This window comes from Bidens hawaiensis, unplaced genomic scaffold (assembly GCF_021521415.1).
Source record: "Bidens hawaiensis isolate Kalapana, Puna unplaced genomic scaffold, B.hawaiensis_p1.1 tig00026901_1, whole genome shotgun sequence".
NCBI lineage: Eukaryota > Viridiplantae > Streptophyta > Magnoliopsida > Asterales > Asteraceae > Bidens > Bidens hawaiensis.
The window spans coordinates 91669-111687 of NW_027494343.1; the positions used below are offsets into that span (position 1 = coordinate 91669).

At 36.1% G+C, this 20019-nt stretch overlaps 2 protein-coding genes and 1 pseudogene across 3 annotated transcripts; 1 reads left to right on the forward strand and 2 right to left on the reverse strand.

The window, feature by feature from the left end:
• Positions 1 to 367: 367 nt before the first annotated feature.
• LOC143574377 (kinesin-like protein KIN-14G) lies at positions 368 to 10408 on the reverse strand. Its single transcript, XM_077059019.1, has 19 exons — positions 10258 to 10408; positions 8748 to 8914; positions 8509 to 8652; positions 8229 to 8417; positions 8086 to 8145; positions 7906 to 7980; positions 7189 to 7251; positions 7035 to 7109; positions 6449 to 6496; positions 6163 to 6375; positions 5386 to 6054; positions 5228 to 5309; positions 4485 to 4754; positions 4281 to 4387; positions 3400 to 3578; positions 3146 to 3307; positions 1999 to 2252; positions 1574 to 1919; positions 368 to 715 (listed from the first exon to the last, which is right to left on the reverse strand). The coding sequence occupies exons 1-19, from the start codon at positions 10406 to 10408 to the stop codon at positions 637 to 639; spliced, it is 3333 nt and encodes a 1110-aa protein (XP_076915134.1). The 3' UTR covers positions 368 to 636.
• A 1506-nt stretch (positions 10409 to 11914) lies between these two features.
• LOC143574372 (importin subunit alpha-1a-like) lies at positions 11915 to 15787 on the forward strand (annotated as a pseudogene). Its single transcript, XR_013142580.1, has 10 exons — positions 11915 to 12202; positions 12394 to 12490; positions 13124 to 13215; positions 13290 to 13421; positions 13526 to 13711; positions 13800 to 13963; positions 14068 to 14157; positions 14202 to 14346; positions 14466 to 14593; positions 15424 to 15787. The product of XR_013142580.1 is annotated as an importin subunit alpha-1a-like (transcript).
• Positions 15788 to 17486: 1699 nt separating this feature from the next.
• On the reverse strand, positions 17487 to 18878 carry LOC143574386 (heat shock cognate 70 kDa protein-like). Its single transcript, XM_077059025.1, has one exon. It carries the CDS (start codon positions 18774 to 18776, stop codon positions 17487 to 17489), a length of 1290 nt encoding a protein of 429 aa, XP_076915140.1. The 5' UTR covers positions 18777 to 18878.
• Between the last annotated feature and the right edge of the window lie 1141 nt (positions 18879 to 20019).

The following is a 20019-nucleotide window of genomic DNA, read 5'->3' on the forward strand; positions in this document are numbered from 1 at the left end:
CAAGTCTGTTATATCATATTTCTCAAACAAAAGTATATTCTCTATATCTACTTGCTTTGTGAATTGCCAAAACTAGAAGAAGTGATCATGCCTGTTGCTCTCTAACAACATGAAATTCAATACCGCCATTTGTAACTAGGTGCCCGATTTGAGACCCACCAGTATGGGGAACGAGACGCATATCTTGATTCTTGCACATGCAAAACCAATTACCAAGTAAAAATTAAACGCATATTGTTTGATCCTTAAATGTATCAAAGTATTTTCTTTTATACTATTTCAATGTCTCTTCATATGATATAAGATACCGTCAAATTTTTTGTATGTTTATTGTTTATTGATAGTACAGCAAACAAAATGAAAAGAATGTAAGAAACATGATCCAACCATGTGATCTATTACAGAATCAACTTCTCTGTACATTAAACTGATTCTCAGTATCACCATGTTACATAATCAATAACTGTTTCTCTATGTATGAACAATATAAACTATAGACCAATAATCACTCATGTAAAATCAAAAAGTCAAAACACCCCTCATCTCTCTCTGCATGTCCTTCCAGTGAAAGATTTTAAGAGATAAATATGCCACAAACTTCCTCCTTGCAGCCACCATAAAACTAAAAAAATATACTTATTTTCCTTTTTTCTTAGGATCAGCCGCAGGTTTTTTTGCAGCTGCAGCCGCAGGTTTTTTAGCCGGTGCTGCTGCCCTGTTAATGCACAAATACTACGAGGTTAGTTGTATATTCTTCCACGTACGAAAAGAAGTTTAAAATCAAAGAAAAAATTGGTTAGACTTCAAGACAGGTTAAAATTAGGGGTGTAAACGGGCCGAGCCATTCATCAGCTACTTGAGATTAGCTCGAATCGAGCTGAGCTTAAACGAGGCCGGCCCTAAATATAATTTTATTTAATAAACAAGCTTGAGCCTAAGTTCGAGCTTCATTTATTGAGCTCGAGTTGGCTCGCAAGCCTAAAAGAACCTATTATTTATATATTTTTCATCTAATATGTTAACTATATATTTATTAACTTTATATATAAAATTATGATAAAAAGTAACTAAATAATATATATAATTTTATATATAAAAAGTATTATTAAAATATAGTTAATTGTATGTAAATAAGTTAGCAAACAATGAATGAGCATGAGCCTGATCTTCACTTAATTTATCAAGCTCCAACCCTATCCTTTATATAATATTTATTTAAAATATCAAATGTATATTTAGATAATAGTAAATTTTATATATAAAATTATGATAAAAATAACTATAATATATATATATATACATATATTATATACAACAATTATAATTAAAATATAAATAAATGTATAAATTAATTAATAAATAATAAACGAACCGATCTTGAGCTTTAGAAATAAAGTTTGAAACGAGCTGAGCTTGAGTCTAGTCGAACTCAGGCTCAGATCGGGTCCGTTTACACCCCAAAAAAATGCATGTTAGAACACATAAACCGACATGGACTCCATTGCATCTTTTACTTTATCCATAGCGGGTCAAATATCCACAATAATATTAACCAAAAGACAAAGAATCTTACTTGCTTGGCGCACTCTTTGCTGCAGCAGGCTTCTTCGCAGCAGCAGCACCATTAGCTGCCTTCTGAGGCTGTGTGTCAGCATCAGAGCACTCACTGGATGCCCCATCCTGAACATCATCTTCCTCATCACCGCCATCTGCATTACCACCATCTCGGGCCAACGCCGCCTTAAGAAACGCTATCTGTTCTTTCAACTGCTTCAGATCCGTGTCCTCATTATTAGATTTGGCCGCCCCAAGCTCCACCGTTGACACCCGTTCAGCAAACTTTAGCGTGCTAATCGTTTCCCCAACCGTATCCGGATCAGGACTTACATGGATAAACATAAGTGTCTTGGCCTGTCCTCCTAGTAAATTCACAGTCACACGCTTAGTGAAAAAAAATTAAAAGTATATATATAATTTTCAAAAAAGGGAGTTGTTTACCGAGAGCATCTTGGAGTAAGAGGGTGAGTTTACTGTTCCTATAAGGAACATGTGAGCTTTTTTGGGCAAGAGAAGCGATAACGTCTCCTAAAGCAGAAAGTGATTTATTAATGAATGTTGCTTCCTTTAATCGATCACCCGTGGCTTCGGTTTTGTCAGCTCGTTCACTTCCTGCAAGATCGACCAGATGCATACAACCTCTAACCGTTGAGCCGGATGTCAAGTCCTTTCCACTAACGTGAACCGTGAGGCAACTGCAATGATATAATAACAAGCATAAGCTATTGTCATTGTTCACATACCCAAAATTCACTAAACAAAAGGTTGCATGCATTAAATATAGACATTAGGAGACTTTTCCCTTTTAGCTATAGTTTGTCCAAGTCAACCCATTTATAACTAAATGAGTTAGATTGCCACCTTCATTAGGCTTGTAAACGAGCTGAACGAACATGAACGGAGCATGTTTGTGTTTGTTCACTTAACTTTAACCAAAAAAGCAATCGACCATGAACAATTAAACATTTAAACGAGTGGGGTTTTCTTGTTAGTGTTCATTTGTTAAGAAAATGAACATGTTCGTGTTCGTTTATGTTCATTCGTTAACAGTACAAACAAACAGTTCACGAACGTAAACGAATGAACATAACTTGACATAGATGAGCAAGCATAACTGAGCTAAAATCAATTAAAAATAATTGTCAACTACACCGAATTATAATGAGCTAAAAACTTTAAAGAATATGTTAATGAATGTAAACAAACGAAAATAAATTAATCTAACGAACGAAAGCAAACGAACTTCAGAACATTAATAAATGAACGAGACATGTGTTCATGTTCATTTGTTTATCAAGTAAATGAACTTCCTGCTGAATGTTAAGAGTCATTTACAGGTCTATCAGTAAACACTTTTATCCATTATTTACAAACAGAAATGTGTTAACTATGACTGCAATAATCATAACAGCAATAATCCAAATATTTGAACAAAAACAATTTAGAAGGTTGCATGTATTAAAAATACACATCAATAGACTTTCAACAAGTTTGACTCGTTTCCCTTTTAACTAAAGTTTGACCAAGTCAATCCATGGGTTAAAGTTTCCACTTTTATAGATAACTATGAATAAGGATGAGGTGGCACCTGTGAGAACGACTACTACGTTGGTTCATTGCAGTAGAACCGACAGCACGGTTTTTGTGACCGAGGTTCATCAAACGTATAACATCTTCCGTTTTTGAAACAGGTATAAGAGCCGCCTCTGGTACGTTTATTCCGTCTGCAGTACCGAGTCGTATTTCTAATGTGGTCAGTGGTTAAGAACACAAACTAGACAACACGTGGTGATAAGTGAATAATATTAAACAAAAAACTAAAAGCGTATGGAAAAAGGATATTTCTTGGTAGCACCGTCTGTACTAAGGAGATCCCGGACCATTTCATTGTAAATTTCAAGCATCTGAACACAAACTGTATAGGCAATCATGTCCTTCCTAGCTTGTTGGATTTCAAACAGATCGTTTAGTGACCGGTAGTTTACTCCCATAGTTTCTGTTGTGAAGACATCAGGTCCAGTCTGCAAAACAAAGGCATAGTTGGTTGTCAGATATGGTTTAAGGATTAATACCATAAAAACCACTATACTTTCCTATTTTTCACAAGAAAAAGTCCCTTAATTTTGCTGTATTAAAGTTCTCAATGTGTAGAAAATACATGAAATGCCACTAAATTATTTTGTGTATATTGAAGCCCCTAAACTTGTCAAAAATGCATGTACTATTGATTTTTTTTTAAATAATGACTTGCTGACTCTCAAACAGGTCAAAATTTGATAAAGCGCATTCATCATTTTTACGCAATACACCATCAATTTTAGCGTAATAAGTCATTATCTTTAAAAAAAAATACGGGACTTTGATACATAAAAACTAGTTTAGTAACTTTTTCATGTGTTTTTTAGAAATTGAGGGACATGAAAAGAACAAACATACCCAATATAATCCCACTAATGACAGTATAGCCATTTGTATGTGTCAGGGGGAGGGGGGGTGCAATGAGGGCAAAAGCCTCGCTACGACCCCCGATCCAAAAATCTTACTTGTACAATACAGAGTACATAACCTAGATAACATAAAATGTGGCTAAAGGAATCAGAGTTGAGGGACTTTAATAAACCAAAATTAGGTTTTGGGACTTTTTTAGAAAAATAAGAAAATATGTTGGTTTTTATAAAGAATGTGCATTATTTTCATCCCCGTTGTAGTGAACTAATTGTTACCATTGTGAAAGTTTTCCCTGATCCTGTTTGACCATATGCAAATATGCAAACGTTGTATCCATCAAGGACGGAACGGATCAATGGTTGTGTATCGACATACACCAAAGCTACAAGAACAACATGGAAACATAAAAGATGTATATAGAAAGAGAATGTAATAATGAAAAGAATCGGAGATTGACTTTTGAGACATTAGTGACCTACATTGAGTTGCACTTGGACCAAAAACTCTATTAAAAGTGAAAATTTTGCGAGTGTCTTTTCCACCTTTTACAGGTGTGATAACTGCCATAGTTGCATCATCAATGCAATCACAACAGCTCGGTTTTTTTACAGTTCCAAAAGCTGGCCTCAATCTAAGGAAAACCCTGATACTTCCTTTCAGGTCTTGTACTAGATTATATAACTTCCGGTTTTCATCTACAACTTTACGGTACCCTGATGCCAATTGAGCCAAATTCAACAAGTGTTTACCTGATCAAAAGAAACCATGTTATCAATTGTCGCGGCAAGATGGTGGGTCGGGTGGGTTGGGTAACGGGTCAAAATGGCCCAGTCCATAAACAATTTTTGCTCATTTCCATAAACAGTTAATAATAACAAAAACATAATTATTACAGAAGTTACCTAGATTCTTGAATAGCACATTTTAGGAACGGCATGCAAAAGATGTACTTAGGGCTAGGGGTGTAAACGAGATGAACTGCTCGTGAGCTACTCAAGATAAGCTCGCGAAGAGCTCAAATCAGGTTAAGCTTAAACGAGCCGAGCTCGAGCTTGGGATCAGCTCATTTACACCCCTACATAGGGAAGCTTTCAAGCCCCATTAGCTAAACATTTAAATCATCAGATATAACACAACCCAGATCGACCAATTCATAAATAAATGAGTCAAAAATAGCCACCTCTACAGTTGTTGAATTTGAACAAAAATGTGAAGATTGTACCTAAATTGTTGACCTCCTCTTGATAGTTTGTTCTCAGTAACTGTATATCTGCTTTTGCAGTAGAAAAGATGTTTTTCAATGCCTGTGTGGTATCAAAATCTTCATTAGAGTTATGCTGAAAAGGATAAAACTTTATTTTCATATGGTAGAGAATATACTTGTAACTCTTTATGTTGGTGTTGAACCATACTTTGCTGCTTTGCAAAACTTTGTTTTAATCTATCATTTTCATTACGAACCCAAGTGTAGTATTTCTCTTCCTTCTCATCTTGAGCCGCTTTCTTGTCCATTACTAATTTCCTTTCCATGTCTCTCTTCCTTTTAGCTTCTCTCTTCGTTTCCATTTCGGCTTCTCTTTCCATTTGTTTCTGCTTTTCAGTTTCTCTTACCTTTTCAATCTCTTTATCCTTTAGTTCTAGTTTTTTTTCCATCTTTTTCTTCCTTTCCAGCTCACCATATACATCACCATTCACAACTTCCGCAGCCGCGATTGCTTCTTCTTCTTCTTCATTTTCTTCCTCACTAACGGGATCCTCTCCCATCTCAGCAAGTACCTCAGCCCTAATGGAATCCATGTCTATATCATCTTCCACCTCATCATCAGCAATGGGTTCATCGTCTTCCGTCTCATCCTCAATAGGCGATTCCTCAGCTTCATCTTCTTCCGACTCATCTTTAACGGAATCCCCGGTTATCTTCTTTGCAATCTCTTTACTTACATCACTAGTGGTGGAAATCACGGCTTTTGTGGTTGCTTTCTCTTTTGTCTTGTTATCTACACCACTAGTAGGCTTCACGGCGTCTACAGTTACATTCTTTTTTATCTCCTTTGTATCACTTGTGGGCTTTATGGTCTCTACGGTTACATTCTTCTTGATCTCGCTCTTTATATCACTAGCGGGCTTCATGGTATCTATGCTTACATTCTTCTTGGCCTCGCTTATATCACTAGTTGGCTTCATGGTATCTGCAGTTACATTCTTCTTGATCTCAGTTTTTGTATCACTAGTGGGCTTTACGGTATCCACAGTTACATTCTTCTTGATCTCGGTGTTTGTATCACCGGTGGGCTTCGTGGTATCTGCGGTTGCATTCTTTTCAAATATGTTTGATTTCTTTCTCATCTCACTCATTATGTTGCTTAAGGACTGTCATGCAGGTGAACCAATCAAAATATTGTTGAATCGGTAGGTGAGCCTACTGGAAGTTAGTTATTCATACCTTTGTTTCTTCCTTTCCTTTGGTCTCTGAGTTCGGATCCTCTTCTTTCTCGTCATTTTTAGTTTGTGGCTGTCAAGAAGGTGAATCAAGTACTTTTATCTTGCTAAACGGTAAAGTGAAAAGGTTGAAAGCTTTAAAGGAAACGGGTCAAATGGTTCCAGCTAGCCAAAAGGTCAAAAGTCCCCCAAAATGTATCCTTAATGAAAAGTCTCTTAAATATTTTTTTTAATTATACTATTACTAAAGTCATATAACACCACATTATACTATATTAAATTGTACACATAAAAAACAATTTTTAGAGTTCAGGGTCTCACCATCTATTTGTTGGGATAGAAGAAAGGTTTGTCTCGTCTCACCCTCCCAGACCCTACAAATAGCTACTAGGTACGTTTAGTTTGTTTGTTTGTTTAATCATATTTGACGCTAATTATTTATAAAAAGTTACTTGTGTTCGACCCGTGCAACCTGAACCCTCTAAACTAACCATTTTGACCCCTACCTGCAACCCACACATTTTGCCACATGTAATAGAGTGCATGAAATGCTATAGTTGAGAAAACTTAGAGCTTGGCCATAGCCATACCTTTACAAACTCCTCTTTCTTGAGCATTGCTCTTGCTTTGTTTTCCATCTCGCTAATTATATTCCTGGGGGATGCCTGCCATGTCATGAACAAAGGATCAAAAAGTGTGAAAAAAGTGTGGAAATTGGATGCTAGTCACAAGTCACAACTATACCTTTACGTCAGGAACAGGCTTTTTCACATCCTTCTTTACGGGAGGAGCGGTTTCAAGAGCAACCTGTCAAACCGCCACCACTATAAGTTAATCACATTTGATGCAGTAGCATGGTCATGGTATTTGGCATTTCATGTAAAGCATCCCCTCCGTATGAACCACAAAGCTTTTAGTTATTTTAGTCACTAGATTTGCTTTGCCCTCAGACCTGAGACCACAAGCCACATTGGACACAAGATCCCAAGTAGAGGTGGCAAAATGGAGTTGGTTGGGTTAAAACTTACTAGACCCAAACAACACCCTGCTAATAAATGGAATCGAGTAAAACGCAGCTTGCGCTAGGCATGCCACATGTGACCTTCAAGGAAGGGAAGAGAAAACCAGTGGAAGTGGAATTTGAACCTGAGACCTCTTCTAGAGGGACTCAAGCACTTACCACTGCCTCACCACTTTGAAAGTTGGAAAACACGTCTAGAGATTTTCAATTCATTTGACTCGTTTCCAGTTTTACAGAGCTTCAAAACTTTACCCATTGACCGGTTGGAGATAAATACAACTCAAAACCAACAGTTTTGTAGGTATATGTGTCTATATTGCCACCTCTAGTCCTAAGAGATTGAGTGTAATTTGCACATGTATAAATACACACACAAACACGTATATATGTGTGTGTGTGTGTGTGAGCGCGCAGTTTTGTTCAGTTTCAATGGTATGCACCTTTATCTTGTCTTTGTGGATGGCTAATCTCAGTTCATAATCCTCCGCGAGTTTGATTAACACAAATTCAACAATCTAGTGGCACAAGCAGAAAGATAGTTAGCTACACGTGTACCTAAGATTATAGCCAATTCAGCACGGTACACATAATATAGAATTTCCCAGTCGTAGAATACTCACCAAAGGAATGTCTCGTGGCTTATGACCCGAAATAAGATCACGTGCACGCACATGAAGAGGCTTACGAGTACAAGAATCACTTGATTATCAAATGGTTTTACTCATTGCATAATTTTCTAAACAAGAAACGAAAACGCACTAACCTTTTCACATTTCCTCCACAAATTACCACATTTGTTCATATCCAATGAGTTACAAACCATTTGCTTCCTTTTTGAAGTCGGTTTTCGGTTCCCTAAATACTTAAACTTTCCAATTGCGCCTGCCTTTTTCCATTCACCATAAGCTTTCAACGCTAGCACACAGTTCACAACTTTAGGTAACCTCCCTCCCTGAAAATTACAATCAAAATAACCGAATAAACAAAACAACATTTAAATTTTAAAATTCTGCAAATGATTCTCGTTTCTTGATAACTTTCACCTGTTCTAAATCAGAACCTTCAAAAGTTGGAAGCCCTCTTTCTGCAACCGCTGACAAAAAATTTGTGATATTTTCATAATACGGAGATGATGATAGAGCTGGTCCATCAGGTATAGTAACCGAATCAGCAGGCACTCCCACAAGCTGAGAAACCAAATCACATAACTCAATACGTTCATCATCACAAGATATGGTTATAAACAGAATCAAGAAACCAATAAGCAAGTAAAGACGGTTACTTTCGGAACAGCACCGGCCTCGGTCTTGTTAAGAGCACTGCAAAGAATAAGCCCACTTCTTAATCCCATTCTAAAGTTTTGTTCTGAAGGTTCAGCTGGCAGATCTTTTGCAGCCACCACACCAACACACTTTCTCAGCCATCTTGTAGCCTCATTCCTTTTTATTGCTGAGAGTTTCAAACACCCACAAGATTAGATCTTTATTAACACAAATCAATCCCACAATTAATCCCAATTTACATAACACATAACCACCAAATTTCCTCCTCAAAAACACAACGTAAAAGTCGAATTCTTGTTCTTACATTTCATCAATCAAGCAGGTTATGTGCCATTTGTAGCCAAAGGCGGACCCAGTATATAACTAGGGGTAGCTTCCGCTACCCCTCAACTTTTCGCCGATAGTACAAATTTTTATATATTTTGGTCGGTTTTCATATTTCGTTACCCCTAAAAAAATATAACGTTACCCCTGTTTGTTTAAAGCCCAACCAAATTAAAAGCCGAAACCAATTAAAGCCCAACCAAATTTAAGCACAAACTAAATAAAACCATCTGTTTGTTTTACCCTTATGCTTATAAAACGCTTGGTTTATGTTGGACATCATCATTCAACAAAACAAAGTTCCATTCAATGGTGGCTTACACCCCACACTGTCTCGACCCCCTGCATGCTGCAACCGAGTAGCCAACGTTCAGTGCTCCTTCAGTCCCTCACTCCCTCGTCCACAGTTTGAATTCTACTTGTTCAATTTAGGTATTCTTCTATTTCTACTTAAAATTGTAACTGTTTATTTGTTTATATAAATTGTTGATTTGGAATTGTTTATGGGCAATTAAATAAATTTTTTTTAATAGATAACTTCTTTTAGTTTTTGTTGTCTATAAGATTTGAACCCAAGACCTACCCCTCCAAACCTAGGTGTTTTTAAGGTTTTGCCTTTGGCAATGGAGCATCACCCCATTGGTAGCAATTGAATTATTGATTATGGCTTGTTGGATATTCGGATAATATAAATTGGAAATTGTAATTGATTACGGATTTAAGGTTTATGTGTAAATTGAAATTATTTATAGATTTATGGTTTAAATTTGTCCTCTCAAATATTAGGGAACTTGGAAGATGAAACAACAAAGTCTTATTAGCTATATTTTTAGAACGAAAATTACAAGAAATGGATGATATCGGTCCAAAGGCAAGTTAAACAAAAAACAAAAAAAAACTATTGTATGAAATATCTGTAAAAAAAGTTCGGTTATTGTATGAAAAAACGGTAAAAAAAATTAGTTTACATTGTATAAAATACGATAAAAAATTTTTTTGAACGTTACCCCTGAGATTATAGTCTAGATCTGCCACTGTAATTGTAGCTTCATTTCTTTTAATTACAGAGAACTTATAATTAGCCCCAAATTATCTCATCAACAACACAATGTAAAAGGTTGATTTTTTTGAATTGGCACTACATCGAACAGGTGGTGTGCATGAAAGAAAAACAAACAAACATACCAATTTTCGAATCACTTTTGGACGACGTATGAAGATCAGTCAATTTACGCCAATGCTCCTTAAGGACTTGTTCAATCATTGAAGCTACAGAAAACTCCAATGCATCAAGATCAGAAAGCTCCATTGCCGATTGGTCTTCGGGTTCAGCCATTGTTAATTAATCAATCAAATTGAAATCGGAATGATGCCCAGAAATCTTAACACCCTTCTGGGTGGTGTTTGACGATGATGATTGAAGGTTGTAATTGAAGTTTGTGATTTCTTCTTGTTCCGTGGTTGTCGCCATGGAAAGAAGCTCCCATCGGTTCATAATTTACATGCATGCCTATTTTATTGGAGGTTATTATTATTGTTTTTCAATTATAGTCAACTAGAGTTTATATAGCATGCATATATGTTATTTTTTAAGAATAGGTATAAATGCTAGAAAAGTATTTATTTGTGTAAAAATCAAGTATTTTAACATGTTCATCTGTTGTTGTTTTTTTATGATGATTGATGGCCATATTAATGGAGGTGGTTTTGGCGGAGACAGTGGTGAAGGCAACTACAAGGTAGTGAGTGTGTTGGTTGGAGCGACAGTGACGGAGACCGGACAATGTGATGGGGTGGTGGTTATAGTGGTGCAGGCGATCTCGAGTAAGTGATGGAGACATCGATGGCAACATGTTGTGGTGTTAAGCATTTGGGCCTTTTCTGTTATTAAGTTCTATAATTATCGTTTTTTTTAACCATTTATCGGAATTGAATAGACTTGAATTGATTTGTTGTATCAGTTACTATAAGTTATAACCAATAATATTTTGTAAACTCATATTTTGAAATTTTGTTTAATGTTTCGGCTTTGCTTTGAAAAAAGTATTTATATAATGAACCAAAAGCTTATTGTGATTCGCGAAAACATTATTTAATACTTATTTTTCATTATTTATTTATTTATTTTGTCAAAAACACAAAGTGGACAAAATACAAAGTTGAATGATGGTGCCACCACATTGGCATACTTTATACCCGTAAGAGTATATACTAATTTCATAACATTACCCGCATAACCAGTTTATGTCAACAAGTGAAACGTGCTATAAGCGAATGAATATATGGGCCATAACTCATAAATAAGCCTATGGCTGTAATAAGCGGGTCATAAACTAGTTGACAGATTAGCATTAACAATTTAAACAAATCAAACATTTTACCGTATAAAAAGTATATCAATCTATGTCTCTTTTAACAAAAGAGTTAAAAATATTGATCCAAATTTTAAAATTCAAATTTACATATTTTTGTTAGAATTTGTTTCCAAAAGCGGGAAAAATAAATAAATAATAATATTGGTTCAATGGTATGGTATCACGCCTTACAAATACGAGTTCAAATTTTTACAAGGGTCAAGGTGGAACCTTGTACCATACCGATACCATTACTGAAAATGCTCCATTTTGTACAAGTATCGGTATCTCAATCCCAATTTTCTTAAAAGCTTGGTATCAATACTGTACTATACGATGACTTTCGGTATCCAGTATCATTTGCTCGTCCCTCGAAATTTAGCTTTTACAAAAAACAAATAAAAACTTCGATTTTGAATTTGACCCGCCCATCATCTTCCTAAAGTAACACTCACTCACATCAGTACATCACTCACTCTGCAACTGACGAATTTAATCAACCGTCACTCGATCTTGACCTCTAGGGTTTTGTTTCAGCCAAAATGTCGTTGAGGCCGAGCGCCAGGACGGAGGTTCGCCGGAACCGCTACAAGGTGGCCGTCGACGCCGACGAAGGTCGCCGGAGGAGAGAAGACACGATGGTTGAGATCCGTAAGAGTCGGAGAGAAGAGAGTGTACAGAAGAAACGACGTGAAGCAGTTGCCGGTAGCAATCACTTCTCTACGCCTCTTCTTCAATCTAATAATAATAATAATAATAATAGTAATAATAATAAGGTAAACCTAATCCTAATATCTTACATTACGATTTTATCGTATGCGATTGCGAGTTAATTATCATGTATCCGGATATCTAGGGTTTTGAAAATTGAATTTATTTGAATTTTGAAATTTAGATGCCTAGACTATATGAAGCACTGTTGTTTGATTACATTATATTATTATTATTATTATTGTGTTGATTGCAGCTAGATAACCTACCAGCAATGGTTGCCGGAGTTTTTTCAGATGAAAATAATATGCAGCTTGAAGCAGTAACTCATTTTCGCAAACTGTTATCGACAGGTATACCGGTTTATTTTTAGCTTTTTCTAGTTAACTGTTGTGTTACTTACATGTAGTGAATGATGTAAGGCTGTAAATGAACCGAACTCGGCCTTGTTTATGTTCGTTTGTTAACTACTTATCGGACAAGTGAATGGTTAATGAACACCTAACCGGACGGAATTACTTGTTCGTGTTTGTTCATGAAAATGAACTTGTTTTTGAACGGTTCATGCACACAAACACGCGAGCATAATTGAACACAGACAATGTTTTATTTCATTTGGCTAACCGAGAGTGTTCGGTGTCACTGGTTCTGTCCGGGTAGGTGTTTTTTTTAGCATATTCGTATGTTATTTTACATATAACTTAATCACATAATACTTGTGTATATTTTTGTTTCATAGTTAAAAACCTTAATGAAAAAACATAAGCAAACAAACCTTAACGAACATAAACAAACACATTATGTTCATGAACACAGTTAATCGTTTATTTGGTTAACCGAAAAAAATTTCTTTTCATGTTCTTCATTTAATAAACGAGAACAAATAAATAATTGAACTTCCCACCTAACAGTTTGCCGAACGCTCAGTTTGTTTACAGTCTTAATTACATGTTTAATTAACAGTCTTTTTTATTTTTTTTTATCAGAACGCAACCCTCCAATTGAAGAAGTTATTTAATCTGGTGTTGTTCCTCGCTTTGTTGAGTTTCTTGTAAGGGAAGATTTTCCCCAATTACAGGTGGAGATAAAATATTATGTTAAGTAATTTTCTTTATGTTAGTATAATAATATGTATTTTTGTATATGTTATAGTTTGAGGCAGCTTGGGCTTTGACTAACATTGCTTCTGGTACATCTGAGGACACAAAAGTGGTGATTGATCATGGTGCTGTCCCAATTTTTGTCAAACTTCTTTCATCTCCTAGTGATGAAGTCCGAGAACAAGTATGTTCTTTTGAATTATGTGATTGGTTATTTTTATATTCATTTGTTTTAACAGTTTGAATAAGTTTAATGTTACTTTTGTTTGTTTACTTAATTACTTGTAGGCTGTATAGGCACTAGGTAATGTTGCTGGTGACTCGCCTAAGTGTCGTGACCTTGTACTCGCTCAAGGTGCTTTGGTTGCATTGCTGGCACAGATTAATGAACGCACTAAATTATCCATGTTGAGAATTGCCACCTGGACACTTTCCAATTTGTGTAGAGGCAAGCCTCAACCGTCTTTTGATCAGGTTGGTCTCTAAAAATAGTCATTTATTTTTTATATTTATTTATAGTTGACAACTGTTGCCAATATTATTTTTTTATTTGTTTTGGCAGACAAGACCGGCTCTACCAGCTCTTCAACAACTTATACATTCAACGGATGAAGAAGTTTTGATTGATGTGTGTTGGGCAATGTACCATCTTTCAGATGGTACGAATGATAAGATTCAGGCTGTAATTGAAGAAAATGTGTGTCCCGGATTGATTGAGTTACTGAAGTAAGTTTACTGAATTGCTTGTATTAAGTTATGAACTTATGTTATCTTTTTAATCATGTTTAAATTTCTATTTATATGTGATTTGGATTGTGTGGTGGTTTTAGTCACCCGTCGCCTTCAGTTATCATTCCCGCTCTTCGTACAGTTGGCAATATTGTTACCGGTGATGATTTGCAAACTCAGGTACATGTTTAGTACTACTTTTTTATTGTTTGTTATTTATATGGAGTTGTTTTAGATGACCAATTGTTTTGTATGTGATCAATCATCAAGCTCTACCTTGTCTTCTGAATCTGCTGACCAGTAATTACAAAAATAGCATCAAGAAGGAAGCTTGTTGGACCATATCTAACATCACAGCTGGCAACAAGGAGCAGATTCAAGTAACACTTGACAACTGTCATTAATTTTTATTTCAACTATACTAGATTAAAATATTAACATTGCTGGTTTTAAACCTTTAATCTATTTGATGGTTTTAATCTATTTGGGGGTTTTGCAGACGGTGATAGAAGCAAATATCATTGGACCCCTAGTTCAACTGGTTCAAAATGCTGAGTTTGACATCAAGAAAGAGGTTGCATGGGCTATTTCAAATGCCACTTCTGGTGGGACCCATGACCAGATTAAGTAAGACAGTTTTTTTTTTCTAATCCTTTTATGGGTATTGAATAGGGGTGTAAATGAGACAAGCCAAGTCTGAGCTTGACTAGGCTCGAGCTCAGCTCGTTTTGACTTACTTTAGCTTAGCTCATTCATTATTTATTAATTAATTTATGTCCATTTTCAATTATTTTTATATATCTTGAGAAAAACCTTAAACGGGCCTAAGCTCGCAGTATCTTAAATGAGCCAAAGCTTGGCCCGAGCTTGGCTTGTTTGCTATATTTGTATGCATTTTCAGTTACTTCTATATATTTTGAGAAAAAAAACCTTAATTGAGCCTTGGCTTCTCTTGAGCTTGAGTGCAGTTTCTTAAACAAGCCAAAGTATAGCTCGAGCTTGGCTTGTATATTATTTGTTAGTTAATATATATACATTTCGTTTATTCTTATATATTTTGAGAAAACCTTAAACGAGTCTAAGCTTGTCTCGAGCTCGTGGGTAGCACCTTAAACGAGCCAAACTGCTCGAGCTCAGCTATGCAGTGTGAAATTAATACATATATGTCCAAAAGGACCAAAACAGTTAAAACTTGTGACTTATTCACATAAAGGTACACACGGCTCGATAAGGCTTGAGCCTTAACGAGCCTAATTGATCGTCCCATGCCACGCTCGAGCTCAGGCTAGATAGCTAAACAAGTTTTAGTTGAGGCTTGGGCTCGATGAGGCTCGGCTCAGCTCGTTTCAAGTTTTTTATTAATCCGATCTCGAGTAACCTGCGAGTGGCTCGGCTTGTCTGCACCCTTAAATAATTTACACTTGAACCACTGATCACTTTAAATAATATAATTGCAGGTACCTTGCTAGTCAAGGATGTATCAAAGCGTTATGCGATCTTCTTGTGTGTCCCGAACCTAAAGTTGTGACAGTTTGTTTAGAGGGGCTTGAGAATATACTGAAGGAGGGTGCGGCTGAGAAGAATTTGGGGCAATCGGGTGATGTTAATCTGTATGCACAAATGATTGATGATGCTGAAGGGTTGGAGAAAATTGAGAATTTGCAGAGTCATGATAATAATGAGATATATGAAATGGCGGTGAGGCTTCTAGAAACATATTGGTAAAAATGAAGAGGAGGATGATGCAATGGCGAGTGGTCAGTCCGGTTTCAATCTTGGTGATGCTTCGGTTCCCTGTGGTGGCTTTAACTTCAGCTGATTTAAGGTATCTACATACAATTTATAAACATATACACATACATATTATGTTATTATGGATTTTCACTTTGGCAGGTTTTTCTTCGTGAAGCCGGGGGGGCTGTTTACAGGGCGGGGATCATGTGGTTGAAGTTTCTTATGGAGTGGTACAGGTTTTGTTTACATTCAATAGCAGTGCAAATGTTGATGAATTGTGTAAAAGTGGGATTTTATTTTTCGTTTTGGAGGATTTAAATTGGGATTTATCGCAATCCCATCGTTTTGCACTATTAAACAGGTTTCTGAAAAATTTTCTTACAACCGGTTCTATTTCCATACATGACACAATTTAGTGGTTTTATATTCTAGAAAATCTAGGAATTGATGTTTTAAAAAACAGTTAATGGTATTTGTATGCTAATAAGGAATAACTGAAGAATGTCTTATGTGAAGTGTGACAGTCATTTTAGTATTTGAATGATGATGGTGTTGATTTTCGGAATGGGGGTGCCCATTGTCCACACTCCATCGTGTGGGACAACTCACTTTTTGGAATATTTTATTGTTTTTTAATATATTTTTGTATTATTTTTGAATGCTTTTTTTTTTTGTTTTAAATATGTATAATTTATGTTTGTTTTTTAAATGCTAACTACAAATTTATTATTTGAGTTCAATCAGATATTGTGACGAGCCTAAATGTCGTTTTTAATATATTATTTTTTGTATCATAAATCAGTGCCGCCACTATTCTAGGCCTTTACTAATTTATTTTTGAGTTTAGTGTCGGTACGTTATGAACCTATCAGATACCGATCGAATTTTATCGCTTTGATCATAGTTTTTGTGTGTCAATACTGTTTTGGGTGCTTATAAATCTATTGATTTGATGATTTGATCTAATGTGGGTTTTGTAACAAACATATTCGATACTAACGCCGCCTGGAGGGTTTTGTTACGTAGTTATTATTAGAAATGTTGGATCAAACACCATAACTTTTTCTGATTTCTAATTTATTTTTATGATTTAGAATAAAATCTATGGCTTTAACATTATTATAATTATTTAAATTTTAAAACTTTTTTAACAAATTATAGTTGCATTAGTATATATTACTGCATTTATAATAGCGTTTTGAGGATGAATATAACATGAAAGAGAGAAAGTGAGCATGGTGGGAATTCTAATGAAAAACGTTCAAGAAGGGGTTTTGTGAGTGAACTGGGAGAGATGATGTGTTTTTGGGCGTTCTTCGAGCTACCTTTAGTGGTGAAATAATTACATGGAGTTGGTTTGAAACCACCTATTTTAACGGTCTTATGACGTTTAACTCGAAACACTAATGATTTTATGAGAAGCTCATTAATTCATTTATTTACTAAACTTTGATATGGTACCCTTATTAATAGAATTCAAAATTTTATATATAAAAAAAAAATTAAAGTTACCCAATCTATCAGATGCCATTGGACATCAACATGCCTAATGTTTCATATGGATATGAAGAGAACTTGGTGCATTCTGCACAAGTCAGTAATTCTGCAGTTTTCTCTATAAATGTAGACAAAATACAAACATAATAATAGATAGTGGTTCGACACATTCCAAATCAACACATAATACTTGGAACTTACCAAAAAAAACTTGTTCAGTTTTACATACGGATGTCACATTTCATATCAAAAGCAGACACCCCCAAAAATAAAAAGGAAACTCTAATTTTTAAAAATTTAACGCCTTCGCAATTGTTATTGGTTTTCTTTGACCGGTAGACGTTTCCTGCGCAGAGACTTGAAGGATTCCATTGGCATTGATACTGAAGCAAAGCTCTAGCTGTGAAGTCCCATCGGAACCTAGTCCATGAAGGTCGAACCTACCAAGCAATACGTTGTCCTCAACTTTGTTGCTCTCACCTTGATACACCAAGATAGCTACGTATGTTTGGTTAATGCGTGAATAATATATGTTTTTCTTGCTTGTGGGTATGGATGTGTTTCTGGGTATAACCATAGACATGCAATCTTCAACTCCATTTGTCATAGCTGATATTCCTAATGAAATAGGAGTGACATCCTGTAATACTGTATCCCACGTCAAATTGTTGTTTCCGCTTAACTTTGCAGCCAATACTGCAGCACCGAAAGCAACAGCCTCCTCACCGATCATGTTCTTGCAAAGTGTCTTCCCATCGAAAAACTCCACCAACAATCGTTGAACCTTAGGAATCCTAGTGGACCCCCCAACGACAACAACCTCATCCACATCTGCCTTCTTTATCTCCCCATCAAACAAACATTTTTCCACCAGTTTAATGCATTTCTCAAAATAACTTGAATTCAGTTCCTCGAATTTGGCTCGACTAATTTTGATGGAAAAGTCAATCCCTTCATACAAGCAGTCCATTTCAATTGAAGCGAATATACAGCACGATAAATCCCTCTTTGCTTTCTCACAAGCAACTTTCAACCTCCCCATTGCTCTTGGATTTCCTTTTATATCCTCCCCGTGTTTTTTCTTAAATTCTTGTGCGCAGTAATTAACGAGTGTCATATCAAAATCCTCACCGCCTAAATGAGTGTCACCCCCAACCGCTTTCACATCTACGACACCAGTCTTATTGATTTTCAAAAGAGATACATCAAAGGTTCCACCACCCAAATCAAAAACCAAAACATTCTTATCATTATGCCATGTTCCGTCAGCCATATGGTCCAAACCATAAGCAATTGCAGCAGCGGTAGGCTCGTTTATCAACTGCATCACATTAACGCCTGTGAGTGTTGCTGTTTCCTTCGTTGCCTTTCTTTGATTGTTATTAAAATAAGCAGGAACGGTGATCACAGCATCTGTTACCTCTCTTCCAATAAACGCTTCTGCAGACTCTTTCATCTTCTTGAGAACCATAGCAGATAACTCTTCTGGCATATATTCCTTCTTTCCACCTTTCAACTGAACTACAACAGTTGGCTTCTCTCCCGACCCTTCGACAATCTTGTAAGGCCACGACTCCATGTCCTTCTGCACTTGAGGATCATGGAATCTGCATCCAATCAAACGCTTCACATCTGTGATTTAAAAACCATATTTAAGCCCAATATCAACTTTCACGCTTAACCAGTATTGTGCGCGTCTATTTCAAAATAAGATGTAGAATAAGAAGTAAAAAAGACTTGCCAAAGACTGTTGGTAGGGTTCCTTGCAATCTGGTTTTTCGCTCCCTCGCCTACCAATACCTCTGAATCATTAAAAGCTACAAAAGAAGGGGTGATATTGCTTCCCTGCTCGTTAAGTATGACCTCCACTCGCTTTTTTCTGTCAAACCAGACAGCAGCACACGAGTACGTCGTTCCAAGATCAATACAAATTGCAGCTCCCTTAACTTTTTGAGTCATTTTTTAACCTGAAAGAAAACGAAATGAAGAATTACAACCACCCCCAATACTCGGGTGAGTCTTCCTGAGACGGGATGTCAAACGTCCATACTGATTTTGACGTTCCAGGAACACCATCAACCATCAAGGAGGAAACCCACTACTGTGAGACAGCTCCAATGAGTCAGGTTTTGAACTTGAGAGTCCATAAAATCCCAAGCCGTAACCATCACCCCATGCAATTAATGCAGTAAACTCTTAGCTACCATCCACGTAAGTTGTAGACAATACCATAAACTAAACTGATGATTCACTGCTGCGTTCATATACTATATAAGTTGCCTATGTATAAGACTGTAAGTAAGTACTAAATAACATTTTTTTTTTACATTTAGGCATTGGTGTTTGGTTGATATTGACCACTGACCAGTATATGAAACCACAACCTTTGGTTTATATAAAACCCACCAACACAATAACAAGTGAAGTACTTAATTACCTGCAACGCTGAAAGCTCCAAAGAAAACAAAGTTGATCGTTCTGGAATGGAACCTTGAAGTCTCACACTGATTAAAGGCAAATGGTTAGGGTTTTGAATTTTGTTATTTGAAATATGACCGAAGGTAACCCAAACGTTTATCAACGTATCGGTTTTCAAATTTTTTATTTTTCTTTCCAAGATATTATTCTTATTTTATGATCTCATTTTTCATCACATTTGAATTAGTAAAAGCAGGTAGAAATGAATTCGGTTACGACTATAGGTGATCAAATTGGGTTGGTCAAAGGAACCGGAACCGGTTCAGAACCGGTTCCATTAGTCAACATCACTGTTTAAACCGATTCCATGTTCGAACCGGTTAGGGAACCGAACCGGTTCCCCA

Coding starts and splice junctions, on each gene's coding strand:
- LOC143574386 (XM_077059025.1), bottom strand. CDS start 18,776: ATGGAGTCGTGGCCTTACAAGATTGTCGAAGGGTCGGGAGAGAAGCCA.
- LOC143574377 (XM_077059019.1), bottom strand. CDS start 10,408: ATGGCTGAACCCGAAGACCAATCGGCAATGGAGCTTTCTGATCTTGAT. Junction 8,915..10,257: donor CAAAAGTGATTCGAAAATTG/GTATGTTTGTTT, acceptor TGAAACTCTCAG/CAATAAAAAGGAATGAGGCT. Junction 6,376..6,448: donor AAGGAAAGGAAGAAACAAAG/GTATGAATAACT, acceptor CCTGCATGACAG/TCCTTAAGCAACATAATGAG.